Source organism: Arvicanthis niloticus, chromosome 5 (genome assembly GCF_011762505.2).
Source record: "Arvicanthis niloticus isolate mArvNil1 chromosome 5, mArvNil1.pat.X, whole genome shotgun sequence".
Lineage (NCBI taxonomy): Eukaryota > Metazoa > Chordata > Mammalia > Rodentia > Muridae > Arvicanthis > Arvicanthis niloticus.
In genome coordinates, this window is record NC_047662.1 from 49,380,854 (window position 1) to 49,407,459 (window position 26,606).

General features: G+C 40.7%; 1 protein-coding gene and 1 pseudogene across 1 annotated transcript; one reads left to right on the top strand and one right to left on the bottom strand.

Moving 5' to 3' along the window:
- Positions 1-471: 471 nt before the first annotated feature.
- On the bottom strand, positions 472-1,182 carry LOC117708708 (oogenesin-3-like; annotated as a pseudogene).
- A 20,833-nt stretch (positions 1,183-22,015) lies between these two features.
- Positions 22,016-25,977, top strand: LOC117708709 (PRAME family member 12-like). The gene is made up of 4 exons (XM_034502587.1): positions 22,016-22,302; positions 23,759-24,198; positions 24,370-24,511; positions 25,398-25,977. The coding sequence occupies exons 1-4, from the start codon at positions 22,016-22,018 to the stop codon at positions 25,975-25,977; spliced, it is 1,449 nt and encodes a 482-aa protein (XP_034358478.1).
- The last annotated feature ends 629 nt before the right edge of the window (positions 25,978-26,606 follow it).

Below are 26,606 nucleotides of genomic sequence, written 5' to 3' on the forward strand. Positions count from 1 at the left end.
CTGATCTATATAAAGAGTTCCTAGACAGAATGAGCTACATATTATAAGCCATTTCAAAAATAAAAGAATGGGATATAATCCACCATGGTGGCTTACATTTATCACAAAAAAAGAGACAGAAATAGTATTGTCATAATTTTGTGTCTACCCTGGGCAAACATACAAAACATCAAGAAGAAAAACAAACAAACAAAAAGATTTAATTAAAAAGAAAAAGAAATAAAAGTCAGGGATGGCTGTGCACCACTCAATTTCAATACTCCAGAGGCAGTAGTTGGTGAAGGGGTTCTACATGGTGAGTTCCAAGCCAGCCCATGTCACAACATTATTATATTGAGGCTAGAAGGAGATGCCTAAAGAATTAAGAGCACAGATTACTCTTTCAGAGAACTCATGCCAGGTGGCTTAAAACCACCTGTATGTAGCTATAGATCCCAAGCTATCTCAAGGAATTCAATACCTTGCACTGTCTCAACGTTCATTTCTTTTTAGTACCAAATTATAAAAACTGAAGCCCATTGTATGTAATCTCAGTTTGATCCACCTCACGAAGTCCACATAGTACTGATCACTGAGAATGCCCAACAGGAAGCCATCCTCAGAATGAACTTGTAGTGGTTGCAACAGCACTGATGTGTAATCTTCCTCCTGTGATTGTGGCTGTAGAACTTGGGGAAGGTCCCATGTTGGAGTCCACATTTCCAGGAAGTCATGGTTAACATACAGCAAATAGAGCTCTTTGAGTCTACACCTCCTATGTGCCAAACAGGAAAAAGATTAGAGTGCTTGGATGTGCAATGTATAGTGTGCCTCGATTCCATATCTCAACCTCCCTACATTACATTCTCTTTGAATTACAACCACTGCCTTCCCTTCTACACTATCTCAAATTCACTCACTTAGGCTTAACCTTCTGGCCACTCAGCCAATCCACTCCATCCAACACAGCCTGGAAGCTATCACTATGGAAGTTGTCCATAAGGGAGCCAAGATAGAGGTGGGGGTAGGGCCAAGTTACTACCATATGCTTCACAATCTTTCTTCATCTGTTAATAAAGGCCTCCTTGAATGGGGGAAGAGCACTTTGAGCAGGTCTTCCACAGCAGAAACAGTCATTTCTTCATTACTTTCTAGTTCATGGATTGCCAGCTGTTGGAGCATGGGAAGAGTCTGGACACTCATCCTTAGGGATTCAAGTAGAGGGATCCTGTGGAAGCATCCAGAAACATATCCTCTCAGAAGAAAGCTTGGGGTAGATTTCCCCTTCCCTTTGCAGAAGGCAGATTGGGATCAGGGTCATTGTCTGCATAGTAAACCTTGATTTTTCCCATTTAACTTTTGCTCTGCTAGTTTCACAGCTGTGGCTCTAACAGGGAATCACAGTGTACTTTGAACCTTCCATGTGAACTGTGACTTTTCATTAATCTGATAATCCAAAACCCTGTTGCTGTGAATGCTACTCTCCTGGTGAGTGGGCACTCTGGCAGTGTAGCCTCATCATTTTAACGTGAGCCATTACTCCATAAAGACTCCCCAAAAAACATGACAGGTTCCCTGAGGTACCTTCCTACATTCCATTTTCTATTAAAGGGGCTTGAAGGGAACATTTGCTGAAGTTGGTACAGATATTTCTTGTCTCTCAGAATAGTCAGAGGTCGGGATACCCATAGTTCTATTCCAGAGCATGAGAGAATGGACCAGCACAATTGCCAATATGATGCTCCCTTGTGACAAAGACAGTGTCCCACACAAGCACAACAACTGAACTGAAAGTAATGAAAACAAAGCACAGCAAGGGTGAAAGGTAAGCTCCTGGGTTGGGAACACAGCCTGAAGTCTGTCCCCAAGTGGACCTGCACTTGCATGCAGTGTACAGGGAAATGTATGGGGGAAAACACACTAGTATTAGCTCTTATTGTACTTCATTTTCATTTTGTTTTCTCTATATGTTGCATGTTTTACTCTTGTTTGAGACAGGGTCTCTCCATGAGGCATTTTCTGGACTGACAATTTCTTGTAGACCAGGCTGGACTTCAACTAATAGAAATCTGCCTACTTCTCCCCAACAGTGTTGGGATTAATGACAGGTACTTGCATACCAGGTTCCATCTTTGTAGATATAATGTATTTGTGTGCATTCCAGTCTAGTCCAGAACTGGACAATCAAGTCTAAGCTGCCACCCGTTTAGTACCTTTGGATTGCACTTTCTTTCAGGGTCCTATCAAGTTCTACTGTTAAAGGACCTGAGCTGGCTAAACTTGTTACCTATCTGCTTCAGTTGCCAGAGTAGGTCCGATGAACAGTGGCCTGTTTTCCCACCTTTCTCAGGATGGTTCTTGTAGCTCAGGCTAAAAGAAATGTTAATTTATATCAAGGGGCTGAAGAGAAGCCTCATCCATTGGCAGCACAGGGTTTATCTGCCAGTACCTTGCAGGGAGCCCCCCCATACCATATTGCAACAAGGCAAGACAATGCAAAGATTCTCCCATCTTCTATTCTTGCACAGGCCTTTTCAGGTTTAACTAGAATCCCTTTGAACTCTTACCATTCAGAAGTTGTTCTCATTTTCTCTTAACAAATCCAGGTTCATTCTGCATCTTATGAGAAAGGAAACATCTAGCACTATAGAAAGAGGCCCTCTTGCCTCTCACCTCAGATTCCAGCCATCAGGCAGTAGAGTCAGGAGGAAAGATCTCTGCCTCAAGTTCATCTCAGCTGCATATACGTGCTAAGTGAGCATAGGCTACTAGAGACCCTGCTTCAAAGCAGAAAAAGAGACCAAAAATCAAATAATCCAGAAATGGGCAGGAAAGATGGTTCTGGCAGGAGAACAGAAGTTTTGTTCCCAAAAGCCACAAGGTGACAGAGACCAACCACATCTCTAGACCCAGGGGATCCATATTTCTTCTGATCTCCTAATGCAGCATGTACCTGTGCATACAATTACACAAATGAATGCAAAACACTCACACAGCTGAACTATCTAAAACCTTAACATTTTCCTTTAAGAGTCAGAAATATTAAACTGAACTGAATGATAGAGAATTTCTAGGGAGGGGAAATGGGGAAAGGGGATGTCATCTGAAATGTAAATAAATATAAGAACCAATAGGAAACAAAAACAAACAAAACAATTGGTGATCAGAGCAATGCCCAAGAAGGACCTCAGAGATTGAGCACACAGGTTTGCATGCTCTGACCATTAAATTGCACTCAGGGAAATACTTACATTATTCTATTCTGCCAGACGCCTCTTAGAATATTGGAATTTAATTTGACTCATGAGTCCTCCTGCTCCACAGATCCACTGTTCTCCATGCTAACTTTGAGCCCTGTAATCTGGGCTTCCCACATGATGTCTTAGGTAAACACACAGACTCTTTGTACTATGTCGTCTTCCGGAGAAAACCCTATTTGGGATTTCATTTCTCAGTGCTCAGAAGTAACTCTCCCCACATCACTGCCATAAAAGACAAAGTCTGGTATCAGGTCTGAAACCCAGAGGTCATGACTTTCAGGGCAGCTACCAGTAGCAAAGTCATTGAATTCAGCTGCCTGATTGGTTTGAGAGCACCTATGAGTTCAAAATAAGTATGGCCACATATCCACATATGTCTCTATTTTTTTTTTTTTTTTTTTTTTTTTTTTTGGTGTTTTGAAACATGGTTTCTCTGTGTAGTCCTGGCTGACCTGAAACTCACTCTGTAGACCAGGCTGGCCTTAAACTCAGAAATCTGCCTGCCTCTGCCTCCTGAATGCTGGGATTAATGGCGTGTGTCATCACTGCCTAGTGCCACATATGTCTTTTAGAAAATTCCCAGTGTTATCAGAAGTATCCCTGGAACCAGATAGATTTTCTGATTAAATGCAGTTAGATTTTCTGTGTGGTGGCAAAGGTCCTCAAGGTCTGCCATGGTGATCTCATTGTCATGGAAATAGATCTTAGGTGATCTAGATACATTGGTTAGAGGCTGACAGAAGGGCACTGAGCTGGCAGTGACTCTTCCTAGATCCCTCCAACTCCAAGGTCTTCAGAGTAGCTGCAACTCTCTTCAGAAGAACATAGAGGTACCCAGTATTCAACTGGGATACAACCACACACTGAGGTTTAGGTGTGTGAACACATTGAGGCCTAGGACCTGGGATTCAAATCTGACTGTGAGAGCTGGTAGTGAGTGATGGATAGGGTCTGTAAGCTAGGAGGGTGTCCTCAGGCACTTAAGCCAAGAAGAACAAGAGATGAGTTTTGTCAGTTTTAGACAGGAATTTATGGGACTTTTAATCCAGGCAGACTGCCTCACATGGCCCTAGGTCAGAATGCCCATATTAGGACAACATCCAGAATATTGTAATTGGACTCTTGTCACTCAAGTCATACCACTCTTGTCACAAGCCTGTCTGCATCACTGTGGGACTGGACCAGTCCTCAATCTGGTGCTTTCTGTCCTCAATACCAGTCAGAAGCCACAATGCTGCACACATCAGGCTAGCAGGAAGGACAAATGCAAGCAAGATCTAACAAAATGTTTGAGGTGTCCCTGACCCCTGAATCAGCAGCCAGCCACCCTGTTCAAGGTACTTCTTCGCAATTCTTGACATTCAACCCCAACATCACTCATGTCTCAGCACTTCATGAGGACCCTAGGTTCTAATCAGCCTTTCACAATGAGACTTACAGATGAGTGGGGTACAGTTCAGACACCATCTGCAAGTCTGATAGGAATACAGTAGCTTCCCCACACCCAGCACCCAACAATCTTTAATATGAAGAAATTGTAAAGAAAGTCTTTCTTTAATGTAAAAGAAAATTCACCATGATGTTCACAACAGCTCTCCATCCCTCCTCACATGAGCAATGTTTTCAAGTGTGGTCTTTGAAAACAGACATTCCTGGAGACTCCTAGCAATCCTACTTCCTCAGCTAACAAAAGCTTATGAACAGTCAAGAACTGACTGACATTCCTGAAAAGCTTTTGGTTTCCTTAAAAAAAAAGCAGAGACCAAAACCAAATGATGTCTTTCACTATCAATTAAAAGTAGGTGTGGTCTCAGAGAATCATCTTACTTATATTAAACAATTACTTGTTTCTCATTTTGCTGAGAGCTGTAAATACAATTCTGAAATGCAGGATGTATAAGTTCAGCATAGAGGGGTATATACCGGACAATGAGGAGTTCAAACTGATGTCACTTACAATGCAAATTAGAGGACATATCTCTTAATGTTGAAAATAAAATAAATCCAAAGAGTGTGCCTGAGTATTCTTTAACCCATTATTTGGTTTTATTGATATCAATTATTGTATCAGTTGTTTTCTTTCGTTAGTGTTTTAAATGGATACTTAATCTGTAGTCCATAGCAATTGCTCTGCCTCAGTTTCAGGAGTGCTGGGATTCTGGATACCAGTAGCTATGATAAATATAGATTCTTTTTTCCATTTAGATAATGTACTAGTCCGGGTTCTCTAGAGTCACAGGACGTATGGGTAGTCTCTATATAGTAAGGGAATTTGTTGATGACTTGCAGTTTGTAGTCCAACTCCCCAACAATGGTCAGCAGCAGCTGTGAATGAAAGTTCAGGGATCTAGCAGTTGCTCAGCCCCACAAGGCAAGCAGGTGAAGAAGAGAGAATCTTCCTTCTTCCAACGTCCTTATGTAGGTGTCAAGCAGAGGCTGTGGCCCAGATTCAAGGTGGTATGGCTGGATCTGGGACTTGCTTTGTCCTAGATGACCTTGAACTCAGGGATCTCTTTGCCATGATCTTCTGGGAATCATAGCCACTATGCCTCAAGATCTCCATGCCAAGATCCAGGTCAAAAACTTGTAGCTCCCAGCCCTGAGATCACAGATGAGTCTTCCAATTCTGGATTGTAGTTCATTCCAGATACAGTCAAGTTGACAACCAGGAATAGCCACTACAGATAAGTTTTATCTAGCCTTGGCTTGCCTGGAACTCAACATTTGGACCAGGCTGGCCTATAAGTTACAAAGGGCTTCCTGTCTCTGTATCTGTAATGCTGGAACTAAAGGTTTGCACCACCTTGCCCAATTGGACTGATTTTCAGACATTTGTGGATCAGAAGGTAGAACCCAGATTCTGAGGTATGCCGGGAAAACACTCTGCCTCTAGGCTACATTTTAGTTTTATCTTTTAAGGAGACAAAGTCTGGCTCTCACCTCTAAAATCTCCTGCCCTCTGTGCATAGTGATAGGAACTGTAGGGATGCTCCAGCATGCCTGGCTGGCATTCAGTCCACTTCCCTGTGTTAAACCAATCTTTCCTTCCAGGTTGATTTTCAATCCTTAAGCCAATATTGGTTACCTCCTGGTCATTATTCTACCTGGTTAGAAAATAAGGACAAAAAACTCAAAAATGGGAAAGCAGGGACACTGGAGACTTAGGGTTGTTGTGGGTAAGCATGTAGTTCTTTATTTCAGTGTCTTTCTCACCTCTCTACTGATGTACACACACTTGTAAGTGTGTGTTCACTATATAGTCTTTCATTTGTATGTTTAGTTCTTAAAACCACATTACTAATACCTGTTTTGTTCTGAGGACTGAGGATACAATGCAGGGCACAGAGTAATTCCAAGTAACAACCCCCTGTTGCTGTCCCTGAATTATTGTAAAACATTATCCATCCAAATAAGTTAAACACCACTTTTTACAAGGAACAATTCAATTCATATGGATAGCTATGAATACACAGGTAGATAGGGTGGTGCATGCCTTTAATTCTAGCACTCAGTAGACAAAGGCAGGAGGATCTATGATTAGGAGGCCAGCGTGGTTTACCATGTGAGATCCAGAACAACCAGGGCTACACAGAGAAACCCTGTCTAGAAACAAAAAGAAACAACGGTATGAATAATAAACGCAATAGAAGAAAAATGAAATGTGGAAGTCTAATTTAAAGGCAATTTACTCCCCATCCCTTCAGTTTCAGGGAATCTTTTATGATCCCTCCACTCCTGATATCACAGACATAGGAACTAGGGCCATGCTGTTGATCATGTGATACCAGCCAAGACTTTAGAAGAAAAGTCACATTAAAATTAAACTGTCAGAAGTTGTTATGCCAACATTTTTTTTGATGAAGTCTACTTTGTGTAATTTTTTCTTTCTTCATTTAGAATTATTTGTACATGTGTTTGGTTGTGTCCAGGCATATATAAAGTACTCCCAGATTCCAGAAGAGCATGAAAACCTCTAGGTGTTGCAGTTAGAGATGTTTCTGGATTTTCTGACAAAGATAGTGTGGTCTAAAGTGTGGTCTGTAGCAAGAGCATTACAAGCCTTAATCAATGAGCTGAGATGCCAAAGCTTTTGAATTCAGACTCCATTTGGGAGAACCTGACCTAAATTTTAACTCAGGTAAACTAGCATGCTGGTACCTAGCATGAGTTTCCAAGTTGCCCCCCAACCAAACCTGCACCTAACTCCAGTCTCTAGGTTAATTCCCAACAAGACAAGAGTTTCCAGGTTATTCCTCCAACAAACCTGCGTCCCCAGGTTACAGGGCCACCCTCTGCCTAACAACCCCTAATACAGAGGAAAGAAGAAGTTAAGTTTATGATATGACTCCCAGCATCAGCCGATTGTGTTAAAGGCCACAGTAACTTTTCAATAGATGCTTGCACATGTACTCCCTGGGTGCTTCTTACTAGAAAGCCTTGCCCCGATAGAAATTTGGGGCTCCCCCACCACTACAACCAGCCTGCTTGACTGTGGAGTATTGAGGGGGCTCCAAGTAGCTGGAGTAGAACAAAGACCTTGCTGTGAGTTGCGCCAGATTGGCTGCTGTGTGCTTTTGGGGAGTCACAAACATTTCCCTGGCACGACATATTGGTCCATTGGCTGAGAAGTTCCCCATGACACACAGGACTACCAATCTGGAGGGTCTTGAACCTGGAAAAACTAGTCTAGATATTTGTATTTTTATGTTTGTAACATTGTGTTAAATTTCCTGCTTTTCCCCTGTCTGAGTGCTGAATTTGTCCGAGCCTTCTGTGTGAAATCTGGAGTGGAACAGAAGCAAGCTTGTGTAGAGGTAAATGCTGGACCCTTCCATTCATGCTGATATGATTAACTTGTGTGGAATCTGGGGGCTTGTGTTGCCAAGGTGATTCTTCTAGGTTTGAACCCTGTTGAGGAATCTGAGTGTCAGAAGTTTTTTTGTTTTGTTTTGTTTTGTTTTTTATGTGGCCTAAGGAGGTGAGTACTTGCTCAGTGGCACAAAATCTTGTAATTTATGTGGTGGCTAATTTGTCTGAACGTTAAAAACTTTCTTTGAGATCTACAGAGTATAACGAAAAGATAAATGAATTATGTTGCCATGGTGACTTTCCCAGGTCTGAGTAAACATCTGGGCAATACTATGGGTTGTCCTGTCTGTGTGCACTCCACCTGGTGGTTGGTTCTTGTTACTGCAGGCTATTTCCATTTCTAGATTTGGGTTTTGTTCTGGCTGTCCCCTGTTCAAAGATTCTGAGTGGAGCCACATTATTCTGTTGAGTGGCACCATCTGGCTAATTCTTGTTACTACAGGCTGTATCTTTTTCTGTATCTTGGCTTTTTTTTCTGATTGTGTCTTTTTTTGTTCACTAATTCTAAATGGTGCAACATCTTTCTGGGAAGAAGCCCTTGAATTTGTTCCATGGTCAATTTGTGGTTATGACAGACATGTCTGCGTGATCTGGCAAGGGTAGGGCCAGGGGATGTCCCATCAGGGATGGGCATGGCCTCAGGAGAACAGAGAGATGCCCACCCATCTGGTTCTTTTCCAGTGTGTGTGTGTGTGTGTGTGTGTGTGTGTGTGTGTGTGTACAGCACTTTCTGATTGTTTCTCATTTCTGCCTGATAGAGAGAAAAGATTGGGCTTGTGTTTGGGGTGCCATAGCGAGGTCTTTTTTATGAGTGCCCCTTTCTGGTTGTTTCCTGTTTCTGTCCAATAGAGAGGAAATGTTGTATCTGTGGTTTTGTATGTTGTATTTTTTTTCTCTTTACAAGATGACTTTGATGAGGTGACTTTGAAAAGAAAACTTTGATGAGATGACTTTGACATATGACTTTGACAAGGTAACCTTGAAAAGATAACTTTGACAAGATGACATTGATGAAGTGACTTTGATAGACTTATTAACATGAGACAGGCTACATTTACCACATTCCACATGTTACATTCACCACAGAAGAGGCCAGAAACTGGTCCCTGGCACCACAGAGGAGCCCACACACCCAATATGCTTGCTTTCCCCTAACTCACCCATACTGGGATTTTCACACTACTGAATGTACAAGGAGGCTCTTGGTCTACCATCAGGTTCTGCTGGCAGATCTCAAGGTGGCCCCAAAAAGGCCCAAAAATTTGACCAGAGTATATAACATTGGATAGAGAGAAAATAAAGGCCCTATACCTTACTAAGAAAGAGTCATAGAGACATTTTTACAACATACCTCCATGGACCTTGAATCACCAGAAATAAAGGCAGCAGTTGCTCTAGCATTTAACAATCAGTCAGCACCAGAAATTAAGAGAAATATCCAGAGGTTTGATAGGTTAGCAGAAAGGCATCCGAGGGACTTAGTGATAGTGGCAGAGAGACTATTCAATAGAAGAGAGACTGCAGCAGAGAAGCAGATAAGATGACAGGAGCAACAGACTCAAGACCTGGCAAATGTCTTGTTGGCAGCCACAGACAAACCAGAAGTTTGCAGGAAAAGGCTGAAACAGCTTCAGAAGAAGGAGGAGAGGAGGGTTCTGAAGATCAAAAGTACCCCCTCTTCAAATCCAGGGTAACCTTGAAGTAAAAGGAAATGCCACCAGCTTTTTTGTTGTTGTTGAAAATTAATAAAGTGCAACAATTCTGTCTTGCTAAAACCTGAAGACTACATTCTCTTCATCACTCCTCACTGACAACCTGGCCAAAGTCATCACTATCCATGTGATCATGGATTTCCCCCGTCTCATCTCATTACAGCCACTGCTTCCCTCAATGCCATTTCCACTGTAATGTGTATCCTGAGTTGTCAATGCTTAGAGCAACTACTTGAGGACAACTGATGCTTATCAACTCCCCAGGTCCCCAGCTCCAGCTGCCAACAACAAGCTGGAGTCTGATGGTTGGACTAAGCCTTGACCCTTTTAAACTGACTTGGCTTTTTTGTTATTATGTAGAGTGGTTGAATCATATCTCAATGGAGGAAAAAGAAACATCTGATTCTATGGTCAGGTACCTCCTATCATGTCTCTCTACAGACTCTGAGTAGAGCATTGTTCAGTTTCTAAGTGTATGTGGGCTTTCTGTTGTTTTTGTCCATGTCAAAGACAAGTCTTAGTCCATGGTGGTCTGATAAGGTACTAGGGATTATTTAAATCTTTTTTTTATCTGTTGAGGCCTGTTTTGTGACCAATTATATGGTCTATTTTGGAGAAGGTACCATGAGGTGCTGAGAAGAAAGTATATTCTTTTGTCTTAGGATGAAATGTTCTATAGATGTCAGGTAAGTCCAATTGGTTCATAACTTCTGTTAGTTTCATTGTGTCTCAGTTTAGTTTCTGTTTCCATGATCTGTCCATAGCTGAGAGTGGGGTGTTGAAATCTCCCACTATTATTGTGTAGGATGCAATGTATGCTTTAAGCTTTAGTAAAGTTTCTTTTATGTATGTGGGTGCCCTTGCATTTGGGGCATAGATGTTCAGAATTGCGAGTTCCTCTTGGTACATTTTTCTTTTGATGAATATGAAGGGTCCTTCTTTATCTTTTTTGATTACTTCTGGTTGAAAACTGATTTTATTTGATATTAGATTCACTACTCCCGCTTGTTTCTTGGGACCATTTGCTTGGGAGATTGTTTACCAACCTTTTACTCTGAGGTAGTATCTGTCTTTTCCACAAAGGTGCATTTCCTGAATGCAGCAAAATGTTGGGTCCTGTTTACGTATCCAGTCTGATATTCTATGTCTTTTTATTGGAGAATTGAGTCCATTGATATTAAGAGATATTAAGGAAAAATGAGTGTTATTGCCAGTGGAGATATGCTTGTATAGCTACCTTCTTTTATGGTTTTTGGAAGATTACTTTCCTGCTTCTTCTAGGTTGTAGTTTCCCTCCTTGTGTTGGAGTTTTCCACCAATTATCCTTTGAAGTGCTGGATTTGTGTTGAGATAATGTGTAACTTTGGATTTGTCATGGAATATTTTGGTTTCTCCATCAATAATAATTGACAGTTTTGCTGGGTATAGTAGTCTGGGCTGGCATTTGTCTTCTCTTAGGGTCTGTATGATAGCACTCCAGGATCATCTGGCTTTATGGTCTCTGGTGAGAAGTCTGGTGTAATTCTTATAGGTCTGCCTTTATATGTTACTTTGCCTTTTTCCCTTACTGCTTTTAGTATTTTTTCTTTGTTTTGTACATTTGATGTTTTGACTATTATGTGGCGGGAAATATTTCTTTTCTGGTCTAAACTATTTGTAGTTCTGTAGGCTTCTTGTATATTTATGGACATCTCATTCTTTAGGTTAGGGAAGTTTTCCTCTATAATTTTGTTGAAGATATTTACTGATCCTTTAAGTTGGGAGTCTTCCCCCTCATCTATACCTATTATCCTTAGATTTGGCCTTCTCATTGTGTCTTGGTTTTCTTGTATATTTTGGGTTAGTAGCTTTTTGTATTTTGCATTTTCCTTGACAGTTGTGTCAATGTTTTCCATGGTATCTTCTGCACATGAGATTCTCTCTTCCATCTCTTGTATTCTGTGGGTGATACTTGTGTCTATAACTCCTGATCTTTTTTTAGGTTTTCTATCTCCAAGGTAGTCTCCCTTTGTGATTTCTTTATTGTTTCTACTTCCATTTTTAGATCCTGGGTGGTTCTGTTTAATTCCTTCTCCCATTTGGTTGCATTTTCTTGCAATTCCTTAAGGGATTTTTGTGTTTCCTCTTTAAGGGTTTCTATCTGTCTACCAGTGTTCTCCTTAAGTTCTTTGAGAGTGTTATTTATTTATTTTATTTATGTTATTTTATTTATTTATTTATTATGTTATTTATGTCTTTCTTAAAGTCCTCTATCATCATCATGAGAAGTGATTTTAATTCTGAATCCTGCTTTTCTGGTGTGAAGTGGTGTTCAGGGCTTGCTATGATGGGGGAACTGGGTTCTGATGATGCCATGTAACTTTGGATTCTGTTGCTTACATTCTTGCGCTTGCCTTTTGCCATCTGGTTAACTCTAGTGCTGCCTGTACTTGCTGTCTCTGACTGAAGCCTGCCTTTCTACTTATCTCACTTATGTCTGATCTCCTAGGGGTCCAGATGTCTCTGTGATGTTTTCCAGCTGCACTGATTACAGTGGTACCTCTAGGATGCCTCAGGATATGGTGCCTCCAATGTAGCAGTCCAGCTAGGTGTCTGCTGTTCTAGGTGCAGTGTCTCCTCTAGGATATCTCAGGATATGTTGTTTGTCACTCTGAGTTCAGTTGTTCCTCTGTGGCTGTGGGTTGAGTGGATCTTCCAGTATGTCTCAGGTGGAATCTGGGGTCCACACAACAGCAGACCTGGCAGAGGTCTGGTCCAGGCCTCTGATCTGGGAGAGGGGTTGAAGGGGAGTGCTAGCCTGCAGGGGTGGGGGATGGGAGTATCTGCTGGAATCTGAGCGCTCACAACACCCAGCTATGGGCTCAGGGCAGTATGTGGGTCTTCCTACCTAAAGCTGGCTATGGGATCCGTGGAGCCTCCAGAATGTCTCGGGCGGGATCTGGGATCCACACACCAGCAGACCGGGCAGATGTCTGGTCCAGCCAAGTCCCAAGTCTTGAGTTCCTAGTTCCTAGTTTCTAGTTCCTAGTGCCTCCAAGTTCCAAGTTACTTCTTCCAAGTGCTAAGTGCCTAATGTCTAATGCCTAATTCTCTGTTCTTCCTCCAAGTGCCAAGGTCCTAATAACTAATAATTCTTTCAAGTTCTCTAGTCCAAGTGTCTTTTTCCTCAATGCCTAATCCCTACTCCAAGTTGTACTGTAAGTTGTACTCTCTAACCTAATTCCTAGTTCCTAGTTGTACTCCAAGTTGTACTCAACTCTTCTGTCTGCCTCTCACCTTTTATATGTCTCACTTCTAAGCCATGCCTTTAGGTCAGGACTTTAAGTCATGCCCTTAGGTCTTGTCTCTAAATCTGATCTCTAAGTCATGCCCTTAAGTCACACACCTTTAAGTCTTATACACCTAAGGAAAGATCCTGGGTATCTAAAGCAAGATGTTATCAGAGCGTGCTCAGCTGTTGTAGACTGATGTAATCAAGTCTCTTCTCAGGGTATATGGCTCCAGATGGCTGTAAGGGTGATAGTCGCCTTCTGTAGGCTCCCCACAAACAGGTATTGAAGATTGTAACAATCAGAATAGAAATTGAGAGTGTTATAATATTCTAAGATTGATTGTATATCACGTCTTTAAAAACCTGTACTCCACGAATTTGGAAAACATAGGGAAATACATAAATGTTGAGATTCAGCCAAACCAACAAATTTAAGCCAACTAGAAGTCAACAGCCTGCTAATGGTGGTGGCACATACCTTTAATCCCAGCACTCCTGAGGCACAGCTAGACAGATTTCCTTGTAAGCTCAAGGCTAGCCTGGTCTACTTACTGAGTTCTAGGATACCCAGAGTTATTTGAGAGAGACCCAGTCTCAAATAAACCAATACTAACAAACAAAAAACAAAGAAGTCAGCAGTCCTAAAAAGAACAATAACACATGAGGAAACTGATGAAGTAATCAAAATTCTTGCTGCTGAAGAAGTCTAACCCAGATAGATTCAGCAAAATTCTACCAGACTCAAAGGAGTCTCAGTTCTATATTCAATCAGGAAGTGTTTTTTTTTTTTTTAATCTTTTTTGGTGTGTGGAAGGGCTTGGAGACAAGGGTTTCTCTGTGTACCCTTGGCTATCCTGGAGTTTGCTCTGTAGACCAAGTTGACTTCAAATTCACAGAGATCCCCCTATTTCTGCCTCCTGTGTGATGGGATTAAAGGTCTCCCATCAACCATGCCCAGAACTGGTCATTTCTTGATTCTTGTTGGGAAGAAGAAGAAGAAGAAGAAGAAGAAGAAGAAGAAGAAGAAGAAGAGGAAGAGGAAGAAGAAGAAGAAGAAGGAAGAAGGAAGGAGGAGGAGGAAGGAGGAGGAAGGAGGAGGAGGAGGAGGAGGAAGGAGGAGGAGGAGGAGGAAGGAGGAGGAGGAGGAGGAAGAAGGAGGAGGAGGAGGAGGAGGAGGAGAGGGGGAGGAGGGGGAGGAGGAGGAGAAGGAGGAGGAAAAGCAGAAGGAGAAGAAGCAGAAAGAGGAGAAGGAGAAGCAGAAGGAGGAGAAGGAAGACTCATATGGATCCACTCTACTGCTGCTGTTCTTCTTAATGGGCATCTCATGGTACTGACATCTCCAATACACTAGGGTCTTCCCCTGAAACTAGGCTTCACCAACAACCTCTTATATGGTCTCTTCATGGTGCTAAGCCTCAAATTCTTTGCATAATCCCTTCAGTCCTGGGACATCAAGAGTAACTGAGGATGCACCTTCACCAACGACCTTCCAAGGCCTCTCAAGGGGCCAAGCCTCAGCTTTTCGTTATGGCTCCTTCAGGCTTTCAAAACCAATATTAATTGGGTGCTTTGTACACATTACCTAGGTCTTCATCACCACTAATACTTTAGCTCTAGATAACTAGCTTTAATTGTTCTGGTAGTCTCCTTCTCCTCTTGACTATAAAGCCAGAGTGAAATGGCCAAACCTGCCAAGTTCAGCTGCTTACAGGAGCTGGAATTTGTTATAACATTTTATTACTGGCTTTGGCATTTTCAACTGTTTTATTGCCTAAGTTAGAATGTCCTGGATATTGCTCTGTACAATGACCTTGAACTCACTTATCTCACATAGCACTTGTCTCTGGGGATTAAAGGTGTGTACCACCATACCTGGATTTAAGCATTTCGTGACCTAGATCTTGCTCTGTCTCAGGCTGGCCTTGAACTCAGAGATCTGCTTGGCTTTATCTCCTGAGATTAAATGTGTGCAATACAATCCCTGGATCAAATTTAGTTGGTAAAAAGCTTGCTCCAAGGTCACCACTCCCTTAATTCAATTAAATATTCTTGAACACAGGTTTGAGCTCCACTTGGCTTCCTGGTGCACCATTAATACTCACTCTGGTTTTTTTTTTTCTTTTTTCATTTTCTTTTTTGGCTTTTGAGACAGGGTTTCTCTGTGTAGCCCTGCCTGTCCTGGAACTTACTCTGTAGACCATGCTGGCCTGGAACTCAGAAATCTGCCTGCCTCTGCCTCCCAAGTGCTGGAATTAAAGGCGTGTGCCACCATCACCAGCTGTCCCATTAATACTCAAACTCTATATTTTATATTTTTTCTTTCAAAGCTTGCTTATTCAAAACATTATTCATAAGACTTACCTGGAGAGCAAAGTCATTTCTGAGACTTCCTTTGTGAATTCAATTAATCTGAGTCTCTTCAATTTAGCCACAGGCTAACTATTCAGACAGGAGCAAAGAAGAAATATGTTCTTCACCAAAACAGCCTCTATACCCCGTACTGAAGTTCTTCTCCACTAAAACCTCTTAGGCCTCTTTCACACTTGCAACATACTCATGTATTTTTGTTTGTTTGTCTATTCTGTGTTTGGCTTTTAATTGTTGTTGTCCTTGTTTTGAGACAAAACCTCACTATTTAGTCTTTGGATAATCTAGAACTGAAGTCACACTCAAGTACATGATCACAGTAATTAACACATTAAAACAAATACACAAGCACAGACATTAAAACCACAAACACTAATCATATCCATGCATAAACAAGTGCATATGGATACACACACAAGAAGGTTTAATTAAGCAAAAGTCTGCATCCTGACTTCTAGTTCCGTGACTGATTTCACTCTAGAAGGTCTGATTCAATTAACCAACTGTAGAAAAAAATGAATCTTTAATAGGATCAAGTGGTTGGAGACTCAATGGACCAATGAGATAGAAGATGTGGAAAGGAGGTGGGATTACTTGGGGAGGGGTGAGAAGGAAGGTGTATAAAAGTCTGAGGAAGCCAAGCCGACTGCCAGATTTCTGAACCTTGGAATTGCTGCCTGTTCATGCTGGGAATAGGAGCCCTGTAGCCAGTGTCCACATCACTTAAGGAATTTACATCCATAAGGAGGCTTCTTGCTTGCTGGGATAGCCTTATCACCATCCAGGTATGAATACATTTCCTATTTACAATGATTTTATAAAAACTGATAGACTTCAGTTTTAATGAGAAATGGGATTGCATGGGAATTTCCTTGTTTTATTTTTATTGGATATTTTATTTCCATTTCAGACACTATCCCCTTTCCACACTCCCTTGTTCTCATGTGTTCAAGGCTCTTCCCCACTTTCTCTTCTATTAGTTTCAGTGTATCTGCTTTTTTATGAAGGCCCTTTATCCCCCTGGGCTTGAGCTTTTTACAAGGAGTTAAGAATGAATGGATTTGCATTCTTCTACATTCAAACATCCAGTTGAACCAGCACCATCAGTTGAAGATGCTGTCCTTTTTCCACTGGATGCTTTTAGCTCCTTTGTCAAAGGTCAAGTGACCATAGGTGTGTAGGTTCAGTTCTGGGTCTTTAATTCTATTCCATTGATCTTTCTGCCTGTCTCTGTACTACTACCATGCAATTTTTATCACTATTGCTCTGAAGTACAGCTTGAGGTCAGGGATGGTGATTCCTCCAGAAGTTCTTTTATTGTAGAGAATAGTTTACACTCTCCTGGAATTTTTGTTGTTGCAAATGAATTTGCAAATTATTCTTTCTATCTCTCTGAAGAATTGATTTGGAATTTTGATAGGGATTGCATTAAATCTGTAGATTGCTTTCCACAAGATGGCCAATTTTATTATTTTAATCCAGCCAATCCATGAGCATGGGAGATGTTTCCATCTTCTGAGATCTTTAATTTCTTTCTCCAGAGACTTGAAGTTCTTGTCAAACTGATCTTTCACTTGCTTGGTTAAATTCACACCGAGGTAGTTTATATCATTTGTGACTATCATGAAGGGTATCCTTTCTCTAATTTCTTTCTCAGCTTGTTTATCCTTCCAGTAGAGGAAGTCTACTGATTAATTTGATGTGATTTTATATCCAGCCCCATTGTGGAGGTTGTTTGTCATGTTTAGGAGTTCTCTTGTGGATGTTTTGGGTCACTTATGTATACTATCATGTCAAATGTAAATAGTGATATTTTGACTTCCTGACTTTTTGTTGTCTAAGTGCTCTGGCTAGTACTTCCAGTACTATTTTGAATAAGTATGGAGAGAGTGGGCAGCCTTGTCTAGTCTGTGATTTTAAAGGGATTTCTTCAAGTTTCGCTCCATTTAGTTTACTCTTGGCTACTGCCTTGCTGTATACTGCTTTTACTATGTATGGGCCTTGAATTCCTCATCTTTCCAAGTCTTTATTTACCATGAAGGGATGTTGAACTTTGTCAAACACTTTTTTCAGTAACTAGTGAGATGATCATGTGTTTTTTTTTCCTTTGAGTTTGTTTATATAATGGATTACATTGATGGATTTCTATATATTAAACCATCCCTGCATTCCTGGGATAAAGCCTACCTGATCATGATGGATGATTGTTTTGATGTGTTCTTGGATTCAGTTTGTGAGAATTTTATTGAGTATATTTGCATCGATATTCATAAGAGAAATTGGTCTGAAGTGTTTTTCTTTGTTGTGTCTTTGTGTGGTTTAGGTATGAGTATTATTAAAGCCTCATGGAACAAATTGGGAAGTGTTCTTTCTGATTTTATTTCTGGAAGTGTTTGAAGAGAATTGGTATTAGGTCATTGTTGAATGTCTGATAGAATTCAGCATGAAAACCATCTGGTCCTGGGCTTTTTTGGTGGGGAGACTTTTAATGAATGCTGCAATTTCTTTAGGGGTTATGAGACTATTTAGATTGTTTTCTGCTCCTGGTTTAACTGTGATACCTGGTATCTGTGTAGAAAATTGTCCATTTTCATCCAGATTTCCAGTTTTGTTGAGTATAGGCTTTTTTTTACTAGGATCTGATGATTTTTTTGAATTTTCTCAGTTTCTGTTGTCATGTCTCCCTTTTCAGTTCTGATTTTATTAATTTGGATACTGTCTCTGTGCCCTCTGCTTAGTCTGGCTAAGGGTTATCTATCCTGTTGATTTTCTCAAAGAAACAGCTCCTGATTTTATTGACTTTTTTGTATAGTTCCTTTTGTTTCTACTTGGTTGATTTCAGTGCTGCGTTCAATTATTTTCCTGTCATCAGTTCCTCTAGGCTGCATTTGCTTCCTTTTCTTCTAGAGCTTTCAGGTGAAGTTGCTACTGTATGCTCTCTCCAGTTTCTTTTTGTAGGCACTTAGACCTATGATTTTTTTCCTCTTAGCACTGCTTTCATTGTGTACCATAAGTTTTGGTCCAAGACTTCATTCTCATTAAATTCTAAAAACTTTTTAATTTCTTTATTTCTTTCTTGATCAAGTCATCACTGAGTAAATCATTGTTCAGTTTCCAGGTATATGTGGGCTTTCCATTGTTTTTGTTATTATTGAAGACAGCCTTCAGTCTGTGTTGATCTGATAGTATGCAAGGGATTATTTCAATCTCTCTGTATCTGTTGAGGCCTATTTTGTGATCAATTATATGGTCTATTTTGGACAAGGTATCATGTAGTGCTAAGAAAAAGGTATATTCTTTTGTTTTAGGATGAAATGTTCTATAGATATCTCTTATATCCATTTGGATCATAACTTTTGTTAGTTTCACTGTGTCTCTTTATTTTCTGTTTCCATGATCTGTCTATTGCAGAGAGTGTGGTGTTGAAATCCTCCACTATTATTGTGTGAGGTGCAATGTGTGCTTTGAGCTTTAGTAAGGTTTCATTTATGAATGTGTGTGCTCTAGCATTTGCTATATAGATGTTCAGCATTGAGAGTTCATCTTAGTAGATTTTTCTTTTGATGAATATGAAGTGTCCTTATCTTTTTTGATAATATTTATTTGAAAGTCCACCTTATTCAACATTAGAATGGCTACTCCAGCTTGTTTCTTGGAACCATTTACTTGGAACTTTGTTTTACAGCCTTTTACTCTGAGGCAGTGTCTGTCTTTGTCACTGAGGTGCATTTCCCTTATGCAGCAAGATTCTGGTCCTGTTTTCATATCTATTCTTTTAGTCTATGTCTTCTTATTGGGAAATTGAGACTATTGATGTTATAAGATATTAAGAAAAAATAATTGTTGCTTCCTGTTATTTTTGTTATAAGATGTGGAATTATGTTTGTGTAGCTATCTTCTTTTGGGTTTGTTGGAAAACACTTTCTTGCTTTTTCTACGTTGTAGTCTCCCTCTTTGTGTTGGAGTTTTTTGTCAATTATCCTTTGTAGGATTGGGTTTGTGGACAGATATTGTGTAAATTTGGTTTTGTCCTGGAATATCTTGGTTTCTACATTTATAGTGATGGAGAGTTTTGTGGGATATAGTAGTCTGGGCTGGCATTTTTGTTCTCTTATGGTTGGATGATATCAGTCCAGGAACTTCTGGCTTTTATACTCTCTGGTGAGAAGTCTGTATAATTCTTATTGTTACTACCTTTATATGTTACTTGTCCTTTTCCCCTGACTGCTTTTAGTATTTTTTCTTTGTTTTGTGAATTTGATGTTTTGATTATTATGTGACAGGAGGATTTCTTTTCTGTTCTAGTCTATTTGGAGGTCTGTAGGTTTCCTCTATGTTCATGGGCATCTCTTTATGTTAGGCAAGTTTTCTTTAATTTTGTTGAAGGTATTTACTAGACCTTTTAGGTGGGAATCTTCACTCTCATCTATACCTATTATCCTTTGGTTTGGTATTCTCATTGTGTTCTGGATTTCCTGGATGTTTTGGGTTAGGGTATTTTTTTTTTTGCATTTTGCATTTTCTTTCACAGATGTGTCAATGTTTTCCATGGTATCTTCTGCACATGAGATTCTCTCTACTATCTCTTGTATTCTGTTGATGATACTTGCGTCTACAACTCCTGATTTTTTTCCCTAGGTTTTCTATCTGCAGAGTAGTCTCCCTTTGAGATTTCTTTATTGTTTGAACTTCCATTTTTAGATCCTGAATGGTTTGTTTAATTCCTTTGGCTGTTTTTGTTGTGTTTTCTTGCAATTCTTTAAGAGACTTTTTGTTTCCTCTCTAAGGGCTTCTACCTGTTTACCTCTGTTCTCCTATATTTCTTTAAGGGAGTTATTTATGTCCTTCTTAATGTCCTCCATCATCAACATGAGAAGTGATTTTAAATCTGAATCTTGTTTTCCAGTGGTTATGGTGTATCCCAGACTTGTTATGCTGAGGGAACTGGGTTCTGATGATGTCAGGTAAACTTGGTTTCTGTTACTTATGTTCTTGTGCTTGCCTTTTTACATCTTGTTATCTCTAGTGCTACCTGCATTCACTGCCTCTGACTGGAGCCTGTCTTCCCAGTTATCTTGATTTTGTCAGACCTCCTCAGAGTCCACCTGTCTATGTGTTCCAGTGATCCTAAGAAACTAGTTGGAAGAGCTCATAGGCTCACGTTGCCTCTGGGATCCTGAAATCTTGCTGCTCTGAGTACAGTGGTTCCTCCAGTGCTCTGAGTGGAGTAGATCTAGGATGGGTCAGCTTATGGTGTCTTTAGTGGACACAGACAAGTTAGGTGTCTGCCTCACCCAAAAGGCAATTTCCTCATTTTAAAGATAGGTTATAAAGGAACAAGGATGGCCTGGAACTCTCGAGCCTTCTAGTTGAATTCCTAGATTTCTAGATTTCTAGATTTAATCTGAAATTTCAGTGAGAATCATCTTTATCATTTAATCCTTCTGCAGTATTTTAAATTATGTTTCACACATTATGGTTTTTGGATAATATGGACTAGAATTTCTCTTTTAACTATATTTTACAAATTGTACTGGGGAAAGCTTCAGGCACACAAGCCCAAATTTGTAGCTGATGCCTTGTGTCCCGGAAGCCACAGATGATCCAGAAACCAAGGCTATAGGAATGTGTTTGCTTCAGTCTTGTTCAAGTTTTTAGACATTGTATAAGATGTATATGCATGTATGAGTTAAAGTATACAGCTGCCACAACTGGAAACTAGGATTAATGTCCTGGGCACAAATGATCCCGATGCAGGATAGACTTAGAAGTGCTGATGGATATATTGTCTCATCTCTTTATTCCTCTGGACTCCAAATCGTAATGAGAAACTCTTCTCCCTGTAGCCTATGTACACTTGGCTTCTCCTCTAAGACTCACATGGGCAGGTGCTCTCATTCAGTAGCATGGCTTTCCAAATGCTCTGGGGAAAGTTGTGAATTTGACTTATGTTTGGCATTTCAGATGTGGTATGGTTGTGTATGCAGGTGGCCATGAATTGACAGACCTTTTACCTCATTAACCATTTAACATAAGCCCAGCTTGCTTGTGTTTGTCTCTAAATGGTTGCATAGTACTCACAGACAGGCATCTCACAGGTCCCTCTTAGCCCTTCCCAGGAGAGATCAATCTGTTGAGAGGACAATTAGACTGGGTTGGGCCTATGACATTGACTCAATATTTTCTTAAAAGGCCTGAAAACTTGATCATTATCTATTCCCTGAAACAAAACTCTGGTCAGACTGTATGCTCCTGAATAACCCTTCTGACTAGGCACACAATTAAGAAGAACAGAGATTGGTATCCTATGGGATAAAGGTTAATTTTTTCCTCTGTGGTTGCTTACAAGGGAGTCTACATGCTGAGAGTGATGGACTTTTGGCCTTAGACCATGAGATTGGATAACTGTGCAGACTGGATACTCCATTATTTCCAGAGCATGGGCTCTGGCCTTCTGATTCATACAATGTGTGAAAAATAGGGATTTCCAAAATTTAGCCTGAAATTATGTCCCCTAAATCTTTCTCCAGGTTCCTTCTGACTGAATATCTGTTAGGATGAGCACCTACAACCCTCCCACACTGGAGCAGCTGGCACTGGAGATGCTGGTGAGGAATGATGCCATAGACTTCTCTGATCTGGAATACCTGCCCATTATGCTCTTCCCACCACTCTTCATAGAGGCATTCAATAGGAAACGCACAGAGTTATTGAAGGCAACGGTGGCAGCCTGGCCCTTTTCCTACCTCCCTGTGGGACCATTACTGAAATCTGCTGATGTGGAGATGATGCAAGCTGTGCTGGATGGCATAGATCTACTGATGACCCAGAATGTTCCTCCCAGGTAGGCAAGAGCCAAAACAGCTACAGGGGAATAGGGTTAGTGGTAAGACACATGAGGGCAGAAAGACTGTGATCAAACAGGACAGAGAATAATGATGTCATTGACATGGGGATTTGTGGAAATACTATTCAAGGTGAAAGCTGATCTAAGTGAAACTCATAGTGGACAGCTCAGAGTACTAGTAGCCCTAGTAGGATGAGCCTTTCCCTGGCTTTCCTACAGACACTAGATATGAAAGAGACACAAGTCAAGAGCAACTCAATGGAGGGAAGTGGGTCATGTCTCCAGATGTGTCAGGAGCCATAATGGGTAAATAAAGCTAATAATTAGCAGGTGATCATCCTGGAATGGCTTGCCTTGGATTATTATATAATCTGCAACAAGTGAGCCCTTATTCAGCAAGGCTGTAAGGGACTTATATGAAGAAAGCTTCCTGCTATTGATATGCTTTTTCTATTATTAGAATTAAACATATCTAACAATCACTAAGCAATAGCACACCTCTTTGGAGCAGATATCTGCAGATCCACGAAGATGTACTGTCTTGGGTTGATGCTATATAGACAAATAGATGACTTCTTAAGTCTTGTTGGTGATCTTATAAAAATTCCTAAATTTATATAAATGATTATTATTAAGCTCTTTTGTAGTGGGACTGCTATTGAGTCCCTTTCTGATAGTCAAACTGCAATGAGATCTCTGCCTGTCTTCCATGTGTCATTAGTTGCTCTTAGATAGTAACCAGACTTTCTCCAACTCAGAGCACATTCCAAGAGGTTGTAAAACAATTAACCAAAGGTCACTAATAGGAAACTCATGATTTAGTATAAGTGCTAGGACAGAAGATATAATGTTGCCTGGGTTTATCTATACAAACTTCATTAATTTCTTAGTTATAGTTTTAAACCTTCAGTGAACCTGTTGAGGTAGACAAGTGATAGATGTTTAACCAGATAATTACTACTAATGGATATGCATGTGAACATTCTCTGTTGTAAACTCTATTTCAATTTATGATTTGATTTTTGGTGTGAACTTGTGATGAACTTTGTAATATGTGATCATGTGCTCTGAAAGATGTAGAAGTTCTGAATACAAAGACAAAAAGTAGTAGTAGTAGTAGCAGCTCTAAGTGTCTTTTTCTTCCTGAGACCTCAGACTAGCAGGCATAAGTTAGAGACCAGCAGTTCCCTCTGAGACAGAACAAAGGCCACATTGCCTTATCCTCTGCTGTTAGGCTACAGGTGTCAATCACCTAGGCCTGCAGTTTTCTACCCTCAGAAGAAGTTTCCTACTCTGTGCCTTTGCCACTACCTTCATGCATATAGTGCAGTGTCCTTGACAGCCTGGTGTGAAGTGTTATGTTGGCACTGAAGTTAGACAAGTGGGACACAAGCTGACTCCATATTGGTTCCTGTTTTAAATTATGAAACTTTACGTATTTCCATCACAGAAGGAGGAAGCTACAAGTGTTAGACTTGAGAGATGTGCATCAGGATTTCTGGGATGCATGGGCTGGAAGAGAAGATGGAGCGTGCTCACCAGATACTTTGAGAAAGAAGCAAGGCCCAGAGAGTCTTCCTACTTATGCATTGACAAAACGATTGCAGGTGGTCACTTACCTGAACCTCTACTACTCTTTGGAAGAAGACCAAAAGTGCTTGCTCCAGTGGGCCAAGAAGAACGGTGACTCTTTGCAGCTAATCTGTCAGAAGATGACAATTTGTGTCTTCCCCATGGAGATTATTAAGGAGGTCTTGAATATTTTCCAGCCAATCTATATTGAGGAATTGGAAATATGCACACCTGAGGTACTGCCATTCCTAAGTTTATTTCCACATTTCCTTGGCCAGATGAGAAATATTACCAAATTCAATCTACATCAAATTGACTTCCAGTATAATCCCCTGGAGATTACCAGGGAGGTGTGTAACACTATAATCAGAAGGGATATAAACACCTTGAAACCATGCACCTATGAGATCCTGTCTTTCCTACGTTTCTATCCACATTGCATTGACATGATGACAGATATTGTGAAATACTATCTACATGGATTTGATTCCAAATATACTGTTGTGGATACAGTGACAGATGTAAAAAAGTGTTCTGCAGAATTCTTTTCTCAGCTTGCCAAACTCGACCATCTCCAGAGTCTCTATTTGAATTGTTCCTTCATTCCCAATGACAACATGGAAATTTTGTTCAGGTAAGGAAGGATAGTGAACTGTTTCTGTTCTGGCAGAAAAACTTTCCTTTTACTAGGAACATGAGTGAACACCTGAGGTATGCCAGTCACAATGGTTGTTACAATGACAGAATCATTACATTGTCGAAGTATGGAATGTTTGTTTTTAACTGAATTCACTTGGTTCATTCCTATTCCTTTAGCTGAGTCTGAGCTGGGGTAGGAGATATTGAGATAGCAGCCTTGCAAAAAGGTCCATAGTGTGGGTCAGATGCAGTAAGTGTGCTTTGCATATTCATTTTTGGGATCCAGGCAAAGGTAATGGAAGGAAACAGGACAGAGCAGAGAGCCCTGAGCTAGAGAGGCTCCACACTTGCCCTCTAGAAAGATATACAAGTACAGGAACCAGTTTGTTCCTCTATTGGAGTCTATCAGCCTCTAATTCTCCCTAAATGGAAGGATACTTTGAACACAAGTTGGGACTAAGTAGATAAGAAGTTTGTGACACTGGGGTGGGGATCATCAGAGTCAAGTGTAGAACCATGAAATCAAGGATGATGAGTGTGGAGATAGCAGCAACAAGAATAAACTGTGTAGGACACAGGACAGGATGTTGCCAGAACCTCCCTGTGCTATCCTTTCTAGGTATGCTCTTCTGGCATGATGAGGCAAGCTGTAGTTCTTTGACAGAGTGAGTATGGAGAGTTGCAGATCTGTGGTCTGAGCCCATCCCACAGGATTGTAATATGCCTCAGTAGACAATGCTATGAGCAGACACCAACATGCTGTGTTTCCAGGGTGGACATTCAACAAAAGCACAGATTGACTACATATGTAGCTTCTCTGTCAATCTTACTAGTGTCCTCCAGCAACATGAGTTAGAACCAATGTCTTGTTTATACTCTAGATGTCTGAAGAGCCCCTTGGAGTCCTTGTCTATGTCTTTCTGCCGACTCTCGATGTCAGACCTGGAACACATGTCAAAGTGTCAGAGCCTCTATCAACTGAAACAACTGCACTTCAATGCTGTAGTGTTTTCTGAGTCATGTTTCAAGAGTCTCCGAATTCTCCTAGAGAATGTATCTGAAACTCTGCAGAGTCTGCAGTTTGAGCACTGCAGGATGAAGGACTCTCATCTCAAAGTCCTCTTGCCAGCCCTGAGCCAGTGCTCACAGCTCAACAGTATTAATTTTTACTATAACGACTTCTCCACTCCTGTACTGAAGGACCTTCTGCAATGCATGGCCAATCTGAACAACTTGACTGTAGAGGTGTACCCTGCCCCAAAAGAGTGCTATGATCCCCTGGGTGATGTTGTGGTGGAGAGGTTTTTTCAACTGTGTCCTGAGCTGCTACAAATGCTCATGTCCAAAAGGCAGCCCCAAAAATTCATGTTTGCTACAGCCACCTGCCCTCATTGTTTGGGATGCTGTGTCTATGACAGGGTTCCCAGCCCTTGCCTTTGTTGGGAGGTAATAGAAGATTGATTCTGGATGCTGAGACATGAAATCTGAAGGAGGACATTTACCACAGAATCCCTGAATTCATGGCTTTAGATGCAATAAAATCAAACAATGTTCACTGGATTGAGACCTTGGGTGATTTGATATGAAGGACAATAGAATAGTAGGAACAGGGTCTTGTGAAATCAGAAAGACAGTTCTGCATGTCTAAATATGCCTCCATCAGGACAGGATCCACACTGGCTTCCCCATTTTGTAAATATAAGGCCAGTCTATGAACTGATTGGTCTCCTCTTGTGTGCTACCCATGTCATTGACCTCAGTTTTATGTTTGTGCTGTTCTATGACCTCCTGGTGTATGATCAAGGAAATTATCATTGGAGCCTTGTTGGTGGCAAAATGTATTAAAGTCAATTATGGCATTATGTTCTACCCTTTACTTCCCAATGTTGTCTCCTTTGTTACTTGCACAGTACTGTCAAACTAATTGTGAAGGGCTCTTAAAACCAGTCTGTATACTGAACCATCCTTGGAATGGGATGTGATTGTGAGCACAGAGGCTTTCCTACACAAGACTGTGCAAGTGAACACATTCTAGAAACAGGGTGTGGGGTTGTTGTTAGAACTTATGTTCCATCAGTGCTCACAGCAAT

Bases quoted from the DNA above. Each gene is read 5' to 3' on its own strand.
- LOC117708709 (XM_034502587.1), top strand. From the start codon at position 22,016: ATGAGCACCTACAACCCTCCCACACTGGAGCAGCTGGCACTGGAGATG. The intron at 22,303-23,758 runs GTAGGCAAGAGC...CCATCACAGAAG, and splicing joins ACCCAGAATGTTCCTCCCAG to GAGGAAGCTACAAGTGTTAG. The intron at 24,199-24,369 runs AGTATAATCCCC...GATTTGATTCCA, and splicing joins TCTACATCAAATTGACTTCC to AATATACTGTTGTGGATACA.